Source organism: Cydia amplana, chromosome 4, assembly GCF_948474715.1.
Source record: "Cydia amplana chromosome 4, ilCydAmpl1.1, whole genome shotgun sequence".
In the NCBI taxonomy this organism is placed as follows: Eukaryota; Metazoa; Arthropoda; class Insecta; order Lepidoptera; family Tortricidae; genus Cydia; species Cydia amplana.
Genome location: NC_086072.1, coordinates 17,843,779 through 17,868,183, shown reverse-complemented (window position 1 = coordinate 17,868,183; position 24,405 = coordinate 17,843,779). Strand labels below are relative to the sequence as shown.

The following is a 24,405-nucleotide window of genomic DNA, read 5'->3' as shown; positions in this document are numbered from 1 at the left end:
GAATGTTGGATCTATGAGGTCGGTATATTGAGACCGAAGCTTTCGCCGGGCGACGAACCCGGCTCCGGTTGGCAGTTGCTAGGCGAGTAACGGACCGACGCGGAGCCTCTTTACGGGGGTACGACTGCGCAAATTGTACAACTAGACAATTGCTGTTAAATAAGAAGGGGAGTGAGGAAGGAAACGGTTGACCATGCATTGTGTGTACAATTAAATTTCGTGGAAATTTGTTGAATCAAAAACGCACCTAATCCGGGAATGCAATTAATATACAGACATAGTCGCATACTGTGACCGTACCCGAAATTATGAAGAAAATTTCTTAAGAATAGAATATAATTCTTGAATATGTTAAAACTTCAAAAAAGTAAAAGTGGTCTCAAACAATATCTATAAAAAAGCTCGTGTAAATACTTCATTAAGGATGCTATTCCAGATTTTCCAGTTAACATGCAAATATTGCCAAATTTTACAAGTAACTAACTACATACATTTCGAATGAATCCAAATGATATGGCAATGCAAAACAAATTTAACCGTAGGTGTAAGATCACTTCTGAAAGATAATGATGGTAACGACTAACGAGATACTAACGGTTGCTATATGTACATGCTTTAAGTAACAAAAAAGGTACAAATCGTACGGAGTGTTGTTAGTTCCATTGTTTAAATTAGCAATTGTTCTTTTAATCTACTTTGCTGACACAGTATAACGGATCTACCGAGTAACATAATTGAAAGACTTATTCCACTGACAGACGGAACGTGATGGACATTTCTCTTTAGGAAATCCATGCAAAAATATGGAAATTTATGTTTGCAATAAACCAATTAAATACAAGGTAAGTATTAATAAGAAATCAATAGGAGTGCAGTTGCACCCACCTCCTAAATAATTTACGAAAATGTATTAAGGAGTTATCTTTACCATGGACCAGGCAAAGGCTTCCGACTAAGTACGTAACGATTTCTTTTGGACTATACCTATGCCATTGTTTATCATTACTTTGCTTATTTATTAGGTGAACAAAGCAGATTATCTTGCTCTATTGTTTAAAGCAAGATTATCTATTCACCATGATCAAATAATTTTGTAACATATGTAAACTGACATGCACAATCTGACAATAAATGATTACTTACTTAGATGTAGGTAATACATTTGTGTTTAGTTTCCGATATTCCGGCACAGTTGCACATGCCATCTTCACGGAGTAACTCACTCGGTTTGGATTCTCGGAGTTACTATACTGTGCCTATTGTGTTATTGAGATAGTCATTTCCTTCACAGAAAATAATTGAACACGGAAGCTGCGGTATCTCGTATTAATGGCAATTTGCAAGGGCCTGTGCAAGGAAGTAATTCTGTTTGCAACTTTGTTATTTATTTAGCTCTTCATCCTTGTTCTTGTCAACATAATTGTTTATTTGCATATCTACGAGTATTTGAATTCCGCCTGGAAACAATAAAAAATAGTTTTAGTGACCTGAGGAACGCCTAAATAAAAACTGCTTTGCGCAAATTTTATAGCTACAACCTTTTTCCGCTGCAAAATATAATTTCAAGTTGAACGTTATGCACATCATGCTTAATACGTTTTTAGGTGCATTCCGTTCTAATCTTCATAAAGCAATTACATATTTATCATAAAGTGGCAAAATTAATCCTCAGCAAACAACATTCATTTTTCTTTTCATAAACTGATTCCTATTAAGGCTCCGTTAACGATTTTAGAGCCAAAATGTAAAATAGATAGATTTAGTCGTTGAAATTGTACTCCTTTTGTTACGTAATATCTAAATAACAAGTATTGGTTTCTATTAACACGTCTTCTCATATTGCCTTTTAATAATAAGGTCCCGAGCGTGCGTCACCGGCAATATGTGACGAGAAGGGGCAGTTTTTAAAAATTCATCATAAAATTATAGTTATAAATTATAAAAAATTATGTATAAGAACAGTTTCAGGAAATGTTGTAGATTGTTTAAGTATCAATATTACGTTGAAATTAAGTCGATTTTCACGAAAAATGTTCACTTGTTTTGAAGTAATTTCTGGTAAAAATTGATTTCGTATAACTTTCATTTACTCTCGTTCAGTATCATATAACAAAAATGTAGTCTATGCAAGTTGGAGTATAGGATATGTGTAATACAAAATTACCATTTTTAGCAGTCGAAACTTTACGAAATTTACAAATAAGATCGTCTAAATCAGTGCTTTACGCGCGTTTACCTAAATGTCCATCAGAAAAAAAATCATTACTAATTTAGGGAGTCAGTTTAAAAAAAAATGATCTGTACAAATGCAAGATAAGAAGACGTGCTAATAGATACCAGTACTTGTTATTTCTATTACGTAACAAAAGGTGTACAATTTCATCGACTAAATCTATCAATTTTACATTTTTGCGACTAAAATCGATACCGGCCTCTTAAACCTCAATGGTTTGTGTTTGGACTACATAGTTTTCAACTACCAACTAGGAAGGAAAGTTTTAAAATAACATCATATTCAGCTTGTTACAAGTAGGTACCTACGTCATAATTATGACATTACTTTATTTGTTCATAACAGCACTGTTGACTTGTTGACATCATTGATGACATCACGTGGTGTGCTTTCCTGGTAATGTGTAATGTGTCATGGTTGTGTATAACCTATTCGATAGCTGAGGTCATGGCCGTTTCTATATTACTGTTGTTTTACCTTTTTATAGATAACGGTGGAGGAAGTCTGCTGCATCTTTATTAAGGACGAATCCTATCAAGTGCTCAACACATGCATTCCAAATCTCCAATGTCCACCAATTTACCTCGATTTTACCCAGCTTGCTGTTTCTGCTTTTTAGCTAAAACTACTAAAAAACTAATACAGTTTTAAGTCTCTCAAAAACCAAAGTAGATTCAAATGAATGCAATCAAAACCGAAATTGGGTTGCAGCCTTAATAATAGCAGCTCTACCACGTTTAATAGGTGGACATAATACTTCAGATAGCTTATTTAGAGGCTGATCTTACATCGTTAAAATTGATAAAATATTATTATTGTTATCCAGCATACTCATTGACATTTACCATGTTACCTTGGCGCCGCACTAGAAAAACTTGCGTCTTTTAATTTCCCCCAGCTGTTGCTTTTATTTACCCTGTATGCCCGCTTGCTATTTATACTTAACAGCCTCTAACCCTCGAGGGGTTGCAAGTGAAGCGTGCGAGTTAACTTGAGCGACACTACTAAATAACACATCAGGTGGACGGGTACTTTCCATTGAGCTACCTATAGATAGACGGTGTACTTATCAGTTTAATTAAGACACTGTTTTATGTTTCAATTTACTTAACTTAGTTTCGAAGTGCAAGTACCACCTGTTGCGTTCTTGCGCTGTGAAACAATTTATTAATTTTTTCCTATTATTTTCATGATATTATGATTCTCTGACTTAAAGTAGTGTTTAAATTAAATGGGTTAAATACGACTGTCTTTGTTCGAGTCGATATGGAGTATGTTTTAGTTAAGATTGTTACCGATGCGTAACTCAGTAAGTAACAGTAATATTTGCTAAAGCCTACATAAATAAGAGCATGTCATTATCACAATAAATCATCGGTAATGTAGCAAGTTCGCAACTTACAATCAGTCTTGCCAATGCTGTGCGCGACGACCGGTCTGGCCTAGTGGGTAGTGACCAGGGATGTTGCGGATGCAGATTTTTTGACATCCGCGGATGCGGATGCGGATGCGGATTTTTAAAGGCTCACATCCGCGGATGCGGATGCGGATGCGGATGTCAAGATTAGGTACTTAGAAAACGTCAAATATTAAAATTTTAGTATTTTTTTATTAAAAAAACCAAACGTTTAGTATTTGAGCAAGAATATAGGTGCGTTATATTTAATAAACAGTAACTTCGCCGACTTTTCTGGATCTAGACGATTTCGTTATAGGTAATGACGAAATTACCTAGCACTTACGCCGCCGCTAAGACGTTCCTGTACCGACTTGTTCAACATCCGCATCCGCATAAGCTCCGCATCGATTTTATGCGGATGCGGATGCGGATGCGGATGTTGAAAATAATGCGGATGTTCCGCGGTTGCGGATGCGGATGCGGATGTTCGCAACATCCCTGGTAGTGACCCTGCCTGTGAAACCGCGGTCCTGGGTTCGAATCCCAGTAAGGGCATTTATTTGTGTGATGAGCACAGATATTTGTTCCCGAGTCATGGTTGTTTTCTATGTATTTAAGTATTTGTATATTATATATATCGTTGTCTGAGTACCCACAACACAAGCTTTCTTGAGCTTACCGTGGGACTTAGTCAATTTGTGTAATAATGTCCTATAATATTTATTTATTTATTTATCTCTTTATAGTTTATAGCTGCGCGAGAGTTGCATTATTTACACAACTAACACATGAAAGGCTGCTGCTTCACCACGTGCGCATGCGCAATAGACCATAAGAGTACTTAGGGTGCAATTATCGCGGTAGTAATTGCTCACGTTACCAGATCCAGTTGAACTCGGCAGAGAATTATTGTACATAATTGACAGATATCACGTTTTCCTCGAGTGTCTTGCTCTTGGCAACAAATAGTCTTTGATTTTATGAGGTAACAGCGTACGCTCGTGTATCCATTGACAGTGATGATGAATGTCTTGTTTTGTATTCAGTTCGACGGTTTTCTAGAGATGCTAGACAAAAGATAATGTGTGAACATGTAGGTGGATACCAAACACGATACTCAATACAATACGAGTTCGTCTTACTGATATGGAACAATCATATTATTTATGTAGAGCGGGTTTGTTTTTGCACATTTACGGCCTAATATGAGTCAAAAATATTGTTGTGTTGTCGAAAGTTCTAGAGCTCATGATGTTTTCTCATAGACCGGTGTTCTTTCAACCTATTTATTTTTATCGACCCCTTTAGTAGGACTAACTTGTATTGTTTTTTTCTTTTTCACTAAGGTTACTTTAGCCTTAAGGACCTCCTGTGACCCCCGTACGGCTTGAACTATCACAGAATTAAACAGTGGACATTTTAGGGCCACAGTAAGTAGTCGTAAAACCCAATTGCATTTCCTACTTAGGACTTAAACTACCCATTTCTATAATTGGATATAATCGATCACGCCTACACACACCGTGTCTTGTCGTGATAGGTACTCGTAGGATTATCAGGATTAGAAATGACTTAACATTTAAAGCAGTATACATATATGGTATAAAACTTCACGATAATGTGGTTTTAATAGTGTTTGAAAGAGCTTAATGATCGCGACAATGTAACACCGCCCACTGGCGTACCCTTGCCCTGACATCTACATTCGAAGTCATCAACCCACAAGAGGAATTACAACAAATCTACATTGACAGCGTTGCCATTCTATTCTTGGACGATGACGTAAGACACCTAATCGGGCACATCGTCAAAATATGAGGTGAATTAAGCGATGTGTTTAATGTTTAATGACGGTTTTAAATGCCGCAATGAGCTTTTGATGTTGTTAGCGTTGGTGCGAATATAACCGCCGTATAATTTATATTAATTGCCGTCTATTCTTGCAACTATTAAACTGTTATTGTAGGGTACGATATGATTTAACTGATTGATGGCTAATATAAAATGAATAGCGAGCTGCAAAAGTACATACCCACTATATGAATTTTGCAGCTGCGTGTAGCTGTTCTTATTGACGGATAGGTATTTAGTAAAGCTAAACCTGTTATAGTGTAAAATAGTCAAATGACATTTATTACACACTTGACTTCCTCTAAGCCTTTTCCCATTATCTGGGGTCGGCTCTCCTTGTCCTCTTTCTCCACACAGGACGATTTTGTGCAGTTCCGGCATCAATATTTGTGTTTTTCAGGTCATTTTGGACCGTTGTCAGCCAAGTAGCAGGGCGTCTTCCACGGCCCCGTTTCGTCATTGGTAGATCCAATGCCACTCGCACCATGTGATCAGAAGGCCGTCTGAGTACGTGGCCGTACCAGCGTAGTCGCTTTTCCTTTAGCTTTTCTTCAATAGGAGCGATTTTAAAACTGCCTCTCACGTATTCGTTGCGGATCCTATCCCTCCGGGTGACTCCAGCTGACCAGCGAAGTATGCGCATCTCTGTTGTATGCAGTTTTTGAACGTGTTGTTTTGTTGATGCCCAGCATTCAGTTCCATAAAGTATGGCGGGTCGTACTGCGGTTTTATATAATTTACCCTTTATTTTTAAAGGCATTCTGTTATCACACATAACACCGGTCAACTGCCTCCACTTCATCCAGCCTACTGTGGTTCTATGGGTTACGTCTCTATCAATTTTACCATCGTTGCTGATTATCGACCCCAAGTATTTAAATTCTTTCACTGTAGATAGTGGGACATCATTTATGTAGAGCTTGATTGAGTTGGGATCTGTTGTACCGTTAAATAAACATGACATGTGTTCTGTTTTCTTACGGCTTACTCTCAAACCATTTTCCTCTAATGATTTAGTCCAAAGGTCTAGTTGATTTTGGAGGTCTTTGACACTATCTGATATTAGGGCGACGTCATCCGCATACAAGATGTTCCATGGCACTGGTTTTTGGTGAGCTCTTGTTAGGTAATCTATGGTGACGTTAAATAATAAAGGACTTAATATTGACCCTTGGTGCACTCCGTTGCATATTTCAAACTTTTCACAAGTTCCCGCTGGGCAAACTATCTGGGTGGTGACATTGGTATACATATCTTGAATTAATGCTATATACTGTTCAGGTACTTCATGGAATCTCAATGCTTCCCAGATAAGTTCGCGCGGGACATGATCGAAGGCCTTTTCTAGATCTATAAAGACCATATGCAAATTAGTGTTGTTGGCCTTAGCTTTTTCCACCAATATTCGAATGGCCTGAATCGCGTCGGAAGTGCTCCTTCCAGCAACAAAGCCACATTGATTTTGAGTCAGCTGTACGATATCTTTTAGTCTGTTATTTAATATGCGTTCCCACGTTTTGAACGTATGTGACATCAGTTTAATAGCTCTAAAATTGTTGCAATCCCTAATGTCTCCTTTCCCTTTATAAAATGGGACTAAGAAACTGTTACGCCAGGCCTCTGGTATGGGAAGATTTTCTACCATCAATTTATTAAAGAGTATGCACAACCAGGACAGTCCAGTGCTTCCAAGCCTTTTCCAAATCTCCGCTGGGATTTCGTCGGGGCCGACGGCTTTATTGTTTTTCATATGTTTTACGGCTAATTTGACCTCTTCCAATGTGACAGGAGGAAGTGGTCCGATAACAGTTCGTGGAGTATTTATGGTCACGGTTCTTGGATGTGAGACATTAAGTAAATGTTTATAATATTCGGCCCATCTAGTTTTGATATCTTTATCAGAAGTAAGTAAATTATTATTATTACTTTTAATGTATTTAACGTTATTGAAGTCTTTAGTATTATTATGCCTAATTTTTGCAATTCTATGTATATCTAATTCGGTTTTAGCTGACTCTAGTTCTTCGTACATATCTCTATCGGATTCCGCTTTAGCTATTGCAACTTGCACTTTTGCCCTCTTCTTCGACTCTTTGTATTGGTTACGATCACAGTCATTTCGGGAGATCTGCCAGGCTTTAAAGCGTTCTTTCTTCTCTGCTATGGCGGCCTTAACACTGTCGTCTCGCCACCACCGAGTGTCTCTAAAGGGTCCCTTCCTGGATTTAGTTCTTCCTAAATGTGTCTCAGCGGCTGTAATGCAGAAAGATTGAAAATCCTTCCATATTTCGTTTGGTGAGGATACTGTTGAGTCAGTTGTATTAATTTTATCACCTATTTCCAAAAGAAGTCGCTCTCCCTCTGGTTTATTTAGAGACCTCCATTTGAGTTTTGGTGTCAATCTTCTACTATCTTTAAGAGGAGTTGGTAGTCTGTATACCGTGACCAGGAGTCGGTGTTGTGTGGTTAGTGGTTCTCCCGGGATTACCTTTGAATCTTTATAATACTTTAAGTGTGACCGCCTTGTAATTGCGTAATCAATTTGTGTCGAATGTCCTCCACTGTGATATGTTATTAGGTGGGTATCTTTCTTTTTAAAGAATGTATTGATTACAGCTAAATCATATCCAGCTGCAAGATCCAAAATCCTTTCACCGTCAGTGTTTCTGGTGCCAAACCCGAAACCACCGTGACATCTTTCGTAGCCATCCTGATTTTTCCCTACATGGCCATTTAAGTCTGCTCCTATATGTATAGATTCCTCTTGCGGTATATCAAGTAGAAGAGTCGACAGATCATCCCAGAAAGTTTCCTTCTCAGCATCCGCGCAGTTTGTTTGAGGTGCGTAGGCACATATTATGTTGAAACATGGCTGCTTGTCTAAAGCAATTTTAACTGACATCAGCCGGTCGCTGACTCTTTGGACGTTGACTAGTCTGGAACACAATGCTTCAGAAAGTACGATGCCTACGCCATTTTTACATACGATTCCATGGTAAAGTAGCTTGTATCCATTTCCAATAAGTTTTGATTTAGAGCCCCGCCACTTGGTCTCCTGCACACAGCATGCGTCTATACATCGTCGTTTTAAAACGTCACTTAGTTCGTCACTTGTTTATTACACAAATATATATCATGGATTAACTCTCGTACCAGTGACAAGAGTAATAGAAACTAGAGTTTTAGTACATTATACAATTTACAGCACATTTAATTCCAATAAATAGTCGTTATCAGGAAAAAAAAGCGCTGGTGGCCTAGCGGTAACAGCGTGCGACTTGCAATCCGGAGGTCGCAGGTTCGAACCCTGGCTCGTACCAATGAGTTTTTCGGAACTTATGTACGAAATATCATTTGATATTTACCAGTCGCTTTTCGGTGAAGGAAAACATCGTGAGGAAACCGGACTAATCCCAATGCGGGCCTAGTTTACCCTCTTGGTTGGAAGGTCAGATGGCAGTCGCTTTCGTAAAAACTAGTGCCCACGCCAATTACTGGGATTAGTTGCCAAGCGGACCCCAGGCTCCCATGAGCCATGGCAAAATGCCGGGACAACGCGAGGAAGATGATGAGTCGTTATCAGGAACTAATAATGGCTAATAGGGGTGTACGAGGGCTGTTTGATAAGTACCCGTTTATGAAAAAAATAATCAGTTGTTTTTGTTTATATGCATTTATTTTTCTTCATAGTCTCCTTTTAACTCTATACACTTGTTCCACCTATATTCAAGCTTCAATAAACCATCCCAAAAGTATGATTTCGGAAAGTCATTAAAATAGGCCTCTGTGGCGGCAATGACTTCGTCATTTGATCCAAATCGCTTACCACCGAGCCATTTTTTCAGGTTGGGAAACAAAAATAAATCGCATGGGGTCAAATCTGGAGAATACGGGGGGTAAGGCAATAGGGCGTAGCGTAATTGTGTTAATTTAGCCATCACAACTCTAGACGAATGAGCTGGTGCGTTGTCGTGATGAGACAGTACTTTTTTATTTTTTAAATGGGGTCGTTTGTCCTTCAACCCAGCGTCAAATTCATCCAATAAATTGGCATAGTACTGCCCTGTTATCGTTTTCCCCTTTTCTAAGAACTCAATATGTATAATACCCTGCGAATCCCAAAAAACGGTCGCCATGACCTTTCCAGCCGATGGAACGATTTTTGCTATCTTTCGCGCAGGTTCACCCGGTAAAATCCACTGCTTCGACTGCCCTTTCATTTCCGGGGGGTAGTGGTGACCCACGTTTCGTCTACGGTCACGAAACGACGCAGAAACTCCTTCGGGTTACGTTTGAACACGGCCAAACACTGCTCCGAAGTAGTCAGTCGGTTCCGTTTTTGCTCCTCCGTGAGTAAACGCGGCACCCACCTCGCCGATACTGTCTTCATACCCAATTTTTCTTCTAATATGTTTTGTACCCGCTCGATTGGAACATTTACAGCATCAACGATTTCTCGAAGTTCAATTCGGCGGTCGGCTAAAACGATATTTTCAATTTTCTTAACCATATCGTCTGTAGTCACCTCAATTGGGCGGCCTGGGCGATCCTCATCAAAGACGGTTGTTCTCCCCCGCTTAAACTCGTTAAACCAGTATCTGACGGTTGTCATAGAAGGAGCACATTCATGGTAAACCGCTTGCATTCTTACTTTTATTTCATCACATGTTTTTCCTTCCAAAAACAAGAATCTAATTACAGACCGATACTGCTCTTTCTCCATTTTCACAATTTTAAGTTCACGCTTTCACTGAATCGCTGTCAAATGAGAAAAAAACAAAAGAATGCTGTTTTTTTTTAAATTTTCCCACCTCTGAAAAATGGCTTAAAACGATTGTATACATATTTTCGGCCCGTGATATTAATACATTTGGAAAACGGGTACTTATCAAACAGCCCTCGTATACTGTAAAGTGAGACGGCTTTCTCTATATCGAGGTGTAATCGTTAATAATAAAGTGGTTGATTGGGTAAATTGTAGCATGACGTCACTTATGAAAGTCTACGTTTACTGGGATTCTGCAATCTAACCCGCTTCTAAGTTTATATGTAAGATCTGATATACATATTATCGTTTAATTAAAGCCAGCTTTAGACGACTAGTTTGTATTTTAATAGGCACTTCTTTACAACTTAAGGACGTTAATTTGATGGACGTGTCTTAATAGTGCCGTTACTTTAACAGAAACTTAATGGTTACGACATACTATTAATGTTTCAGTTTGAAAAGCCATACGGTTGCTAGCAGTGAAATACAAACGACAGCGATGTTGTTCTTTGGGATTATAAATTAAAACATACTGCTTGTTGAATAATGTATAGCCCACTTTATCTTGGTTATTGACGACTCGGAGCAGGTAATGACCATCGTTATAGCTACCTATTACAAATAATACTCACGTGTTTCAAAGCAAAAAACCTAAACAACATTTGGGATAATGGCGTACCACGGAGTCGACAAAAAAAGGACATAAGACATAAAATTTGCAGAACAAAAACAAAATATAAGCTCTACCACCAAACATAAAGAACAAAACAGATACAGTCTGTGCGGAAAATGAAGAGCTTGAAATGTATGGGATCCAATACATTATACGACTCTTCTCTTTCCGCATAGACTCTATAGCAGACAAACATGCACAAAGACAATGAACGTTACAGTATGATTGGAAAAACACATAAATTGCAATTGCAAACCACGGCCCATTTAAAACCAAATAAACGTAAAAAATACCAACACCTCAACAAGTTTTCTCTTCTCGAAAACGTTAGCATGACCTCTAGAATATTTGATGCAATTTAAACTTAAAAGCTTGCAAGTGTTTCTGACATTTCATCTGCATTATGATTCTAAAGTATTAAGACAGTTAAAATGCTTTTAATCAACCTTAGTGAAGCGTTCTATTAATTGAACACTTAATCATGCCAACGTTCTCGTCGGAAGAGAAAAAGAAACAGCCACAGCCAGAAAAACCGAACGTTTGCCGCTCGGAGTGCGTCTACCTGGTGTGGGGCTGCCTCTCGGAGGGGGGCGGCGAGGGGGCGCGAGAGGACGTCGCGGTCTGCTCCCGGGGCTCCGTGGACGAGGGGCTGCCCGCGCCGCTGCCGCCGAGCGCCAACGCCAGCCCGCTGATGCTGCCGACACACCACCACGTCACCACAGCCCTAGCGACGGCTCACAAGACTTATCTGCTCCACGTACTTCATAAGCTCCCATTTAGAGGTTATACACAAAAAAAGCCCTTGAAGATTGAAGCAGATAAGCCGATGGTTTAAAATGGGACTAATCTCTACTGCTTGAAAGCGTTTAGTTTTAGGTTAGAGTATACCTACAAAATATCAACCGAATTTAGTGAAGATATTTCAAGGTGAAGCCAGACGTGTGCAATTTGGGATTGTTTGGGATAAATAACAGTGTTTTGGCTTCGTGTAAACGAAATGCTATTTTAGAGAGCGAATCATAAATAGATCTACGTAGGTATTATTGATTGCACAAGTTTGTTAATTTAAAACCATAGGTAGTTGTTTTTATGCAACCAAAAACGTAAAAATAAGTTCTTCAACCGCAGGTGTTGTCAATAGCACCTTGAGTATCGAGTGTATAATACCTACATACCTACAGCTAACAACAGCATAATAAGTAGGTACTGATTAATAATTGTTATTCCTACATTATTTGCATCGTTACATCACAAGAGCCGAGCGAAGCAGTACATTCTCAGCGGGGTGAAGAAGTATCAAAGCGGTGACGTTCTGTTAGTGGCAAGGCAACGGGAGTGTCAGTAACATTGGGGTGATAAATGCAAGCAAGCATTTTATACATTACTTATTACAATCAATTAAATTATGCCCTGGCAATCCCAGCGGACGCGATTGCACTTTGGAAAGTCCTAAAGTCAAATTGATTGACACTGAACTTGTCAACAAAGTATCAGTTGGATTCGCTCCATCGGAATGATTCAGCCTCAATTAAAACAGTACAATGAGCGATCTAGAGATTGGAAGATGCTATCGTTGATGGTATAAATAAATCAGTCTAGTTTCGCAATTGGTCGGGACCGGGACACAGTAGCGATACAGATGCCAATCAAGATGAGGAAGACCGTGAGGAAGGCGAAGTCACGCACCGAGTGGGCGAGAGCAGGCAATTAGCCGTCTCTCACGTCAACGAACTAGAATTATGTCGCATGGACGCAAGTATGAATGAGGACCGTGTCATAGACGCTGAGACTAGCCAACACAGCCACCGTGACGCCAATAACCTGTTATGAAGGAAACACCTAATTAGTTGTTGCGGCTTGCGACAAGTCTTTGGTAAAACTAAGTAATGCACGTACTAAAGTGGTATGGACAAGTACAGTTAATTGGGTTAGGCGCTTTAGCCATGTAGTAATAAGTCTACTTAATAGGTTAGTGAGACTATTTCATAAAATCGGAGAGATAAAATAAATGGCGAAACTGGAAATCCTTCTTACAGTCAGTGAAAATGATTCGTTTTTAATTGCCCGTGGCTTAATGGACTGAGCATGAGTACCATAAGAACTGTTAAAAATAGCGCCACGTAATGCCATATGTCGTGCCGTGTCGTGAGTAGGTAAATCAACAATTCCATGAAAACCTAACACTGAAGTATACTTTGCACTATTGAAAGATATTAATCTCATACAGTTACGTGACTAGCGCGTCAAGTTCTATGAAAAAATTAGTTTACTTTGCGGTTGATTTGATAAAACGGCCTAAAGGATGTTTGTTTATGATGACATTGATGACTAACTGACACTATCACGCGTTGCTCTATGTAAGTTTGCTATGATTTTTAGAAAAACAGCGCAAGGCCTTGAATATACATCATATATTATCACACATTAAAAGAAGTTATGTATAACTACATTTTCTGTGTGCTATGAAAACGAAATATGTTATATAAACGAATATCCCATCAAAAACATTACATGTAAAAAGGTGCAAGTCTCGCAACGCTTTTACTACAAAAAAGTTTTGAGATGTAATGTGAAACCAAGTCGGTTATTTTAATCAGTTCCAGGGGGTGTTTAAAACCGTATCAATAAGATATCTTTAATTTGTAATACGTATAATGACTTGGCCATCGCACGGCTTCATAATGACAAAAGGATCATCGTCACCTATTAAAAATAATTTTAATTGAACATAACGTTTGAGCATTACATATATGTGCGATTGCCAAGTCATTATATGTATTACAAATTAAAGATATCTTATTGATACGGTTTTAAACACCCCCTGGAACTGATTAAAATAACCGACTTGGTTTCACACTACATCTCAAAACTTTTTTGTAGTAAAAGCGTTGCGAGACTTGCACCTTTTTACATGTAATGTTTTCGATGGGATCTCATCTCTTTTTGTAGGCAGTCCTTCTTTTCGGGTACTCATACCCATACTATGTATACACATATCATAACTAAACATATCTTCATTCAAACTCACATCGTACATCGTAGTGTACCTTTACTTTACCTACTATTTGTAGGAACTGCAACAGTAACTTTGTAATATCATATATTTATATGGGATTACAAACTTACTTATGCAGTTCTTAGATCTTTAAAACGTGACTGATATTGCAATATTTTTAGGTTTTCCCTTTATGTGGCCATTAAACCCTAACTCTGTACCAAATTTCAGCTCTCTGAGTTTATGGGAAGTACTAGTTCTATTCTGATGATCATGAGTGAGTGAGTGTCATAAATGCGAAACTTTGCTTTCGCTTAACTTCGGAACTAAATGACCTACAGACTTGAAATTTTAGATTTTAAGTATGTGATTATAGCTTACTGGATGACAAAAATTTCTGCGTTCTGGTCTTATCCAGAGGTTCTCAAATAGGGGCCTGAAAATACGGCGAAATGGTTCCAGTAAAGGATGGTACGGCAGTGTTTGCTTCGCGCTCGACTTGGCGGGGGCACTGCCGTGCCCCCAGATTCTGTGTGCTATGGTATGGTAAAAATACGACAGTTAATGTCCAGATAATTCCATACAACTTAGACCCGGATTGAAAGTATTAAAAAATGTCTCGCCTATACCCTATACCCAAACATCTAGAAATCGACATTCTAAATTATTCTAAAGCGATAAACATAAAGGTTGCTGCGGCAGGGCGTGAGGTCGCCGGCCTGCGGAAGTCGAATTCGCAACAAAGGACATTAACATCAATATCACTAATTTATGTCAAGAATTATACTATAGTCTCGATTTGGCACAACCGGAAAACTTACATTGGCGGTAGTAAAATGCTGGAAAGTTTTCGATCGATAAAAATATCATAAATATTTAACTTTAAGGTCTGTCGAAAGGATATTGAAGTAAATTCTTAATTTCTCTCGTAGTAGATTTAAATAACGCCGTGATCAGACTCGCATAACGCATTGCCGTCATGCATTGACGTCAGCATGCATCAACGACAATTTAAAGATTATCAGATTAATGCAAATCATACCTAAACCGAACTTCCGGAATTTTAAAATTGATAGCAAAGTAAACAAGAGATTATAAGATTTGTCTAATCAATCGTGATTAGAGTTGTGTGAAGTAAACAAGTATAACCAATTGGTCTCAATGAACAATACCTACTTTTAGGCGCAGTTTCATCAGGTCAGCGTAATTGATCAATTTACTCATTCGTAGAATGCGACGCGGAAAGATTCATTTGCAATATTGCAACCTCACTCTGATGTTACGTTGCGAGTCTCGTTTTTTTTGCCGTGACCGATGTCGTGCAGGCATGTGGCCACGGTCAAGCTGAATAATTTATAGGTATAGTAGAACCATTTCATTCAGGGCTAGCCGCTTCAACGTTAGCCGTAAAGGCCTTCAAAAGGGCGAGGTAACATAGAAAAACTTAATTTGATATAATATTTGTGTTTTGTATAATGTTTACTGCATGCGGCGATTTAAACCTCCTTCACATATTCCAAAATCTATTCTGAACTTTCATAGAGTAATTAAGTGTTAAAAATCCAAAAACAAAATATGTTTCTGGATCTCAGGAGGTTAAGCAAAAGTGTGTTTGTTTGTAGTCTGAATTTAATAACCAAAAGCCTATCCACAAATCAGTTACCAACTATTTGCTGGAAAACGCCACCTATATGTTATCAAGATCAACAAGAAACTAATAAACTCAGCTGTCTAGACAAATTTAGTGCATTTCTCGCAGTTCCGGAGACTGAAGGTCAGCAACCATGAAGGTTAGGAAAGTGTAAATGGTCCTGAGATATAATTAAAAAATAAATTACTTACAGTCATATAGATAAGAGAATTGCAATTTATTAGTCTTGTTGTTATCCTGTGATTTAAATTAAGGCCAGCTCAAGTTGACGTGACAGGCGATGAAAAGCTTGGTTCGCTAACATAAATTCAATTTCACACAATGCAGTATTTTTTCCTTGTCATGATTGCAGTAAAACATGAGATATTTGCAGTATGGAATAATGCCGCTCTAGGAACGTACGAGTCATCGTTTAATAGAGCCGTTTAGCTCGACACGCTATCTGATCGCAACATGAAGTCCAACTCACGTAACTGGAAACAGGGCTGTTGTAAAATCGATGCAATAAAGGTTTGCTCTTTCTAAACGAACTAGTATTTTAAGTCCTATGAGTTTTGTAAGAGAAATTTTAGAGCATGGTATGTCGCGTAATGATCTCCAGACTGCAATGGACCAGGTTGGCAAATTACCAAATTAGGTTATCCATCAAAAGCACACCCGAAACAAATTTAGCTCAAACTTCCGGCGGCGTGTATCTAATAGTTGATTAATGCCAGCTAATGGCATAGCCAGAACTGTTGCCAATACACGCTATACAGCAGAAATTAACATAAGTTTCAAACCTATACAAACCGAACATATAATTTACAAAGTACCCAATTACATCACTGCCTGTAGCAATTAATACAGTTCCGTTACAAACCTTTAATTAGTTTATGTAATGCAATCTATACTACGAAGTACAACTGCAATGAGGGCACCTGATATTACTGACATAGACAAAGCCACCTGCCATGGGGTAGTTAATAATCACAATTCAAATATCAACAACGTGAAATACCATCAACAAATTGAGCTAACCTTAGCACAAGCAAGCCAGTTACCCCGTTTCTTTACAAAATTGATGGAGATAAAGGCTGTGATAAAGATGTTAGAATTAAGGGGAATTGAATTGGAGATAGTGTAGTACAATGGCGATAACCTAAGGCAGTCAAAGGAGCCGATTGTGTAATATGGTCGGCTGAAGTCAGGCCAACAATGGCACCCTTATTGCCGCGTTGTAAATCATACAAGCGGTCGTTTGTGGCGCGTGCGCGGCGATAATGCGACAGGCGGCTTCAAACTGCCTTTTCATGAGAACAATAACTCTAATACGAGAAATATAGTGTTATTGTAAGCGGTGAAGCATGAATTGTAAGGGACAAATGCCTCTTTCAAGAATCACGTTTGCTTCGACCTTAGTAGAGGTGGACAGCTAGTGGTTTGTGTTAGTGACCACAACAGTGATAAAGCCGAAGACATTGCAAATGAGATCATTATTGTTGAATGCGTCATGAACTAGGTTCAATTGTGATTATTTTTTATCAACCGGACTTTGGACTTATACGTAGGTAAACAAGATCAAGTACCAATATTTTAACTTTATGTTCTAAACTCTAAACACAAGATAAAATAATGCTTTGTGTTAGTTAAGCATGTAGTAATTTCTGATTAAAGAATTCCCACTTAATTTGAATTTAACATTCTTATACAGATGTCTTCCACAAAACACTTTACAGGACGTTAAGTATTTCGGGAAATTATTCGTGACCACTAATGTACTCATCGCAGCAATTTGGGCAGATTATAACATCTGTTTGGGCTGTCGTAAACACGCAGCCATTGGCAAATTACAGTCAATGCAGTTTTTATGACGAGAATGGGACAATATCAGACGATTTTAAGTGTTTGAGTTAGGTGAGATCATCCGGTCGACATAAATTGTTTTTTTAACATTAAACTTACCCGCAATACCAAGTATGTAGTAGCAAAAAATCTTAAAAACTAAATATCAACTTTGACTTGAATGATTTACTTCGAAGCAAATACTGGACTTAAACAAGAATTATCTAAAGATACAGATCCTACATCCTACGCTCACTCAGTCAAACAGGTAGCAGATCCAACATATTATGTATGTACATTTTCGCGATAGTTTATTTTATCTCCGGCCAGCCAGGCGCCGTGTTAACCTTGACCGTCAGCGCAGACCACCAGACAATGATGACCTTCCGCGACCGTCGCTTAGATCATCCCAAATTTGAATTAGAGGAACTGCTATTAAAGCTGAAAGTCTCACTTAAATAGTTTTAAACGAAAAATTTCTAATTTTTTACGATATTCGCCATATTTTTGCGACTAAAATTTACGGTGGTGTTGTTTTTAGGGTTCCGTAGCCAAATGGCAAAAAACGGAACCCTTATAGATTCGTCATGTCTGTCTGTCTGTCTGTCTGTCCGTCTGTCTGTCCGTCCGTATGTCACAGCCACTTTTCTCCGAAACTATAAGAACTATACTACTGTTGAAACTTGGTAAGTAGATGTATTCTGTAAACCGCATTAAGATTTTCACACAAAAATAGAAAAAAAAACAATAAATTTCTGGGGTTCCCCATACTTCGAACTGAAACTCAAAAATTTTTTTTTCATCAAACCCATACGTGTGGGATATCTATGGATAGGTCTTCAAAAATGATATTGAGGTTTCTAATATCATTTTTTTCTAAACTGAATAGTTTGCGCGAGAGACACTTCCAAAGTGGTAAAATGTGTGTCCCCCCCCCCCCTGTAACTTCTAAAATAAGAGAATGATAAAAATAAAAAAAATATATGATGTACATTACCATGTAAACTTCCACCGAAAATTGGTTTGAACGAGATATAGTAAGTAGTTTTTTTTTTTATACGTCATAAATCGCCTAAATACGGAACCCTTCATGGGCGAGTCCGACTCGCACTTGGCCGCTTTTTTCTATAATATTTCAATTTAAGATTTTACACATTTGTTATTTTTTTAATTTGAAATGTTTGTTATTGTTTTGCAAGTTTTTCAAGCTCATATGACGAGCAAGACGTCAGAAGCTCATTTATCAGTTACAAGCTTTCGTAGAACGGGGCCCGTAGGCGAATAGATTGTTTTTGATGGGAATGAAAAAAGTACGCATTTACTTATCTTCTTTATATTAACGCTACGAGAAAAGCGTTGTTTTCGTCAATGCCGCAGAAAAAGAGAACAAATGGCCTTGTTAATAACTCGTACAATTTAAGAGGTCTTTTGTAAATGAAAGCTCAAAGGGTAATGTTCTGAATAAAATATGTAAAGTTTAACGTACTAGAAAGGTCGGAGTGGCATTGAGACAGGAACGATTGCAGGTCTGGAGCACCTCGTGTACACATGCCACCCTGATAACCTCCGACTCATCAATGTTTTACGATATGTAAACAACAACACTGGGCTATGGGTAAACAAGATGTTGCTGTGTTGTGTTGGTTGAAGATTGACACGACTTATTGCCATTTATGTTTTTAGCTCAGCTCAGCTCGGCTATAATACACCTCCTTATATCGCTGCACAAAAACCCAATGTCTACTCGGTAACCAAAATTCAAAAATTGGCGTAATTCATTCTTGCGAAACCACAACTATCTCTCCGATACTACCTCTCATTCTACCCAGGTGGAAGCTTAGCTTTGATGGGCATGTTTTTCTCAGCGAAAAAATGCTGGTAGAAGATATTAAGTAATATTCGAACCCACGTTTCACTTTTTCAGTTTTATAATTATAACTCTTAGTTGTTCAAGTTGTGCCATGTTCCATAATACTATTTATATATTGCATGATATTTAATTTTATATGCTGCGTAAAAGTGTCATGTATTGGAAGAAATAACATTACGCATGGCGAGTTGGATGACACACGTTACACGGTGAATTTATTTGCAAAGCGGGCCACAGCCTTGGAATAGTCCCGACTCCCGAGGTATAAATATTATGCTGACGCGCGAATCGGGAATTCAGAAATATATGCGACACTAATTTGTAAGCATGTCTTCAACGCGATATAAATTGGTTTTCAAATGTTGCACGTGCTTTATCAGTGGTCAGTATTTGCGTATGTTTCAAATCCTATTGGGGAATTCGGATTGGAATATACTTCTTCGAATGGGACTGTGTTATGCTTACCTACGTTTAGATTAACCAAAACAATACATTCGCAGCAGTTGTTAATGGATTGATTCTATGCTTTCTCTGAAGCTAAACCATTGGTTTTTTTTTTATGAAATAGGTATGTTAGCCTAAAAACACAATGGCAGAATTACTCAATATCTTTTTGACAAACTTGACATGGGCACGAAAATGAATCAAAGTATAGTGACATCTTGAACAGTTGCAATACAAATAAAGCAGCACAGCAATGACAACAGATAAAGTGGGTAATGAAATGATGAAGTTGCAGCGCACGCCACCCACTGTGTACCGAATTAAACCATGACGAATCGAACGAACACAAACAGCGAAGACTAGACGGATGAGTTAGTGATCAGGCGATATTTCAAGCTAAATATGATACATGGTTGCTTTCAGCTACTGCAGAGATTACTTAGTGTAACAAATGATATCGGTTGGTTTATTTGCTTTGAGTTTGATCAAGGAAGCTCGCAAAAGATACACAATGGAAGTCCTGACTTAGTGAAAACAAGTCTTGGTGAGAAGTTGTTTTCTATAATAGTGACATAAGATTCAATATAAAAACAACTCGACACGTCCTCGATCATAATGCGTACACGGTAACTAAATACTAATGTGATTAGTAATGTTGGGCTCTGAAGGACGGACGTTGAACTAATGCGGAAGCATAAGCTAACGACCGCACTATCAAATTACATTAGGGTGTTAGTATAAGGGAGTTTTCACCCCAAGGTCGATTCTTCGGTAGGCGAAGGCCGTCCGTCGAACTTTTCACTGACTTCCGGGTACCAGTGTTGATGGATGAACATTCATTACGGCGAAACGATGCGGTCATTGACTTGTAAGATTGTTATTGTCAGGAATGAGAGTGACTCGGAAGTTTTTTATGATGGATGGGATCATAACGCAATAGGAATGTCGAACGATATAATTGTAATTGAGATATTTCGTAGTAGAATCCGTCGAGATCGTTAGCGTCAAATTCAGGAACGGAAATGTTTATTGTGTCGCCGTTTACCTATATTAAATTTAGAGGACGCCGTTTATTTTTGCGACCGCCATCCCAAATTGCTCTGGAATTATAACATTTATAACGCCGCAACCCAGGAAGGCAGGAATACAGTTTAAAGTCGATAGGAAATAGTATATACGAGGATTGTCTTTTCAAAAGGGCTTATTTCTGTATGGTGTTCATAGAGAAATAAGCCCTTTAAAAAAAAGACTACTCAAACATTCAAAGAGCTACTTTTAATTTAATTCAGTTAGCATTACTGGCACATAAACATGAGATCATATCCGTCCAACATGTTCCCACAACGATAAGAAGAAAATGATAATTAACTATAACGCCAGTACGCGGTAGCTGTAGAGGAATGTTTTCGACTCGGTTACTGGTGACATCATCGTTCGTCATAACTAAGTACGAGGTAGGTATATATTTGTTAGGATGTTGCTATAATAAGTCACTTTTGGAAATTTCGCACGTTTTGCTAAATATAAATATAGCTACCTACGATAAACACCGTGGTCGAGAGACATGAGAGGACCGCTTTAGGTTTTCGGTTGACGAAAATAACCTATGACGTAAATCACTCGCTTCACTTATTGCACTGAAGCTCCGGGACAATGGCTTTTAGCATTGGAGAAGGCTAACCTTGGCGATGAAGTATAGGTGGAAACAGTAATTAGAGAAAATTGTGTCATTCATACAATTATGCGTACATGGATTACGAGTATTGCAATGCAACTAATGTTAATTTAATGCCAAATTAACATTAGTTGCATTGCAATACTCGTAACAGAAAAATGATTTTTAGTATAATAACAAATTCCACAATACAGGAAATATAAATGCTAATTTACGAGTAACGATTATAGAAGGAAATTACCAGGAAACATATAATTATAACATTGTCTTATCGGAAAGGGTGTAGGGAGTTAGGTACAGGTCATGTGTCGATTGTTAAAAAAATTATGAATATTGTTCTCGGAATTGTAAAAAAAAAACTATGCCACTAAATCAAACTTAAATTGAAGTCGAGGCTAAAAAATAATGATCAAATGACTAAAGCGGTGGCAATTATAGAAAAGCTAATAATTTGCGAACCAACACGAAACGGTAGAACACGTAAGTGAGCCGTTTAGCGGGCGACAGATTTAGCAGTTGTCCGCAAAACACTGTCGCCACAACGGTTAAACTGTTTAACATACAGCTAATACTGTTATGCGAATTGTAACGAGCTTTTGAAGCTCGAAAAGCTTTCCGCGTTAAATTTAAGGATTAATATTTTCGAATTTCGGATTTTATTTTCTGCTCGCACTGTTAGTGCTTGAGAAAGGAGACCTAGGCTCTCCGAAACATGTCGCGCGAGTGACTTAAAACAAGTGAGTCTAAACCGTAAAATTATTCAATGATTAATATTTTAATGCCTGTTCGTTTTTATCGTGACAATCTGAACAGCATAGGAGGCCTGTCCTGAGCAGCAGATGATTTCAGATGACTATAGGCTGATTTGTTACAGAAATACATATTTCTATGGTTTAAAAATTATAACTAAACAATATAAAATCAAACATTCACCTAAAACGATTTTCTCCGAAGAAAATATTGTTCTTCCTTATATACCGGGTACCGGGTGGTATATTTATTTACCTAACATTGCGCGGCGCTAGCTTATCTATTGAACTCATTGAAAACTTCAATTAGGCCGCCTTTACACCTGTAAGTTTTACTTACGTAAGTAGGGACAAAGCTATTTGTTAGAATGAGATAACGATATTCATCTCTCATTGTGTGGTATAGCTGTGTCCCTACTTACGTAAGTAAAACTTACAAGTGTAAATCCGGACTTAGAACGAAAATTATCTGACACGTTTCATTATTCATAGTTTACTCTACACAAAGCATCGTCACACATCTATAATCATTTATTGCGGCTATTCTTTGTAATCTCTTAATCCCTTCATCTTCGTGAGCGCTAATCATAGAATAGATGGGGTAGTATTCCTAAAACAATACTACCTAGGGATTTAAGAACGTCTTGCTTGTTTATCCCATAGAATTACGTAATGGCTAAAGCAAGCATTTGAAGTAACGTGCTGCCATCGACCTTGATCACACCCTTTGGGAGCACAAAAAAGTGTTTACAACTCAGCGTGTTACAGATACCGTGACATGAAATAGTGATGTTTTCTTTTTGGCGTCGCTTAACAAAAAAATATATGTAGTAGTGTACATGTTTGGTGTGGTAATTAAAATGTCAAAGTTTTTTATAATACTAGCGCCTGTCTGCGACTGCGTGGAAGGACGATGATGATTGATAAAAACTATCCTATGCCCATCCATGGGCCTCAACCTATCTCCATGACAAATTTCATCTAACTTGGTTTAGTGCTTTAAGCGTGAAGAGTTAATAGACAGACAGAGGTACTTTTGCATTTGATTGGATAGTAGGGATTTACAAGTAAATCGACTGAATTTATATTTGCGACTAAAACACTTGATTTGGTGCAATAAAATGATACTAAAGTAACCAAGACAAAGGTGATTTAAATTTATAGTCGTTTGTTAGAAAACTTAAAATACTATATACCATTAACTATTACGTAACAAGAGAAGTAGATTCTGATCAAGATAGTTCCAAAGACGATGATTTAACATTACAACGTAAAACATAATTGCCAATATGTAACATCTAATTGCTTAACAATTATCAGATTGTGGTCGATGTTTCATCTCGTTCCAATGGCGGATGTTTATTGAGGTTATGCTATGTAGGGTACAGCAAGACAGGTAGTGACAATTAATGACTTTCGTTATCTACAGCACAGCCGCCAGTTGGGTGAGGCAAATATTTGATCTTTAGGCAATATTAATATTGCACAAAGGGATTAGACGTATAAAGAAACTTGAGATTATAAAAGGCCATAAAGAGTTTGCGCAAGGAGATCAAGTAACAAACAGTGAATATTTTGCAGCTCTCATTTGGCGCTCTCGCAATGTGTACGCGGGTTGGCATTACACCGATGCCTCTAAGTATTTATTATGTGCAATTTCCATACACCACAAAGGGACTTGTCAATGATCACTGCCTACCACTGTGACCTGAATAAACATTAGGATTCTGTGAATAGTTTATTTTTGCGCGTTGTAGTGCAACAAAGAAAACTACAACAAAAGAGAATAGAATAAGAGAGATGGTTCGTGAAGGTATGTAATAGAAAAATAGAATAGATAGGTATAATCATTAATCATACATACATAACATTTTCTTTACAATTCATAAAAAATAGAAACTTAGTAGTTTATTAATCGTTGGTCAATAAACGTTACTTCTTTGTCAACTAGGTAAATAATTTGTATGTGTTCTACAGTCACGTTTTAAATAGGTTTATGTGTATTAATGAAGGCTAAAACGGTAGTTACAGTCAAAACTAACATGGACGTAATAGTTAATACATACCTAACACATATCCAAGGGTTCTTTTAAAAATTATACCTGCTTATTATGATGAGTATGATGTGTCATTTCAAGTTATTTTACTTTGAATTAAAGATAATCTTTAATAGAAAAAAACCGACTGCACAGAACAATATAATGACGGAGTTCTGACTTGAGATAAACAACATACAACCGAATTGAGAGTATCGTTCCTTTTGGAATTTTAAG

The 24,405-nt window shown here is 37.9% G+C and overlaps 1 protein-coding gene across 7 annotated transcripts in view; it reads right to left on the bottom strand.

Annotated features, from left to right (window-relative positions):
* The window catches only part of LOC134647332 (protein bunched, class 2/F/G isoform-like), a 208,218-nt gene that overhangs the window by 77,678 nt on the left and 106,135 nt on the right, over nucleotides 1-24,405 (bottom strand). For 5 of the 7 annotated variants that reach the window (XM_063501653.1, XM_063501654.1, XM_063501657.1 and 2 more), the window contains one exon: nucleotides 11,487-11,618. The exons of the other annotated variants lie outside the window; for them this stretch is intronic. In XM_063501653.1, the coding sequence (XP_063357723.1) occupies nucleotides 11,487-11,618 (132 nt within the window). The remainder of the gene's footprint in view (nucleotides 1-11,486; nucleotides 11,619-24,405) is intronic. 7 annotated transcript variants of the gene reach the window in all.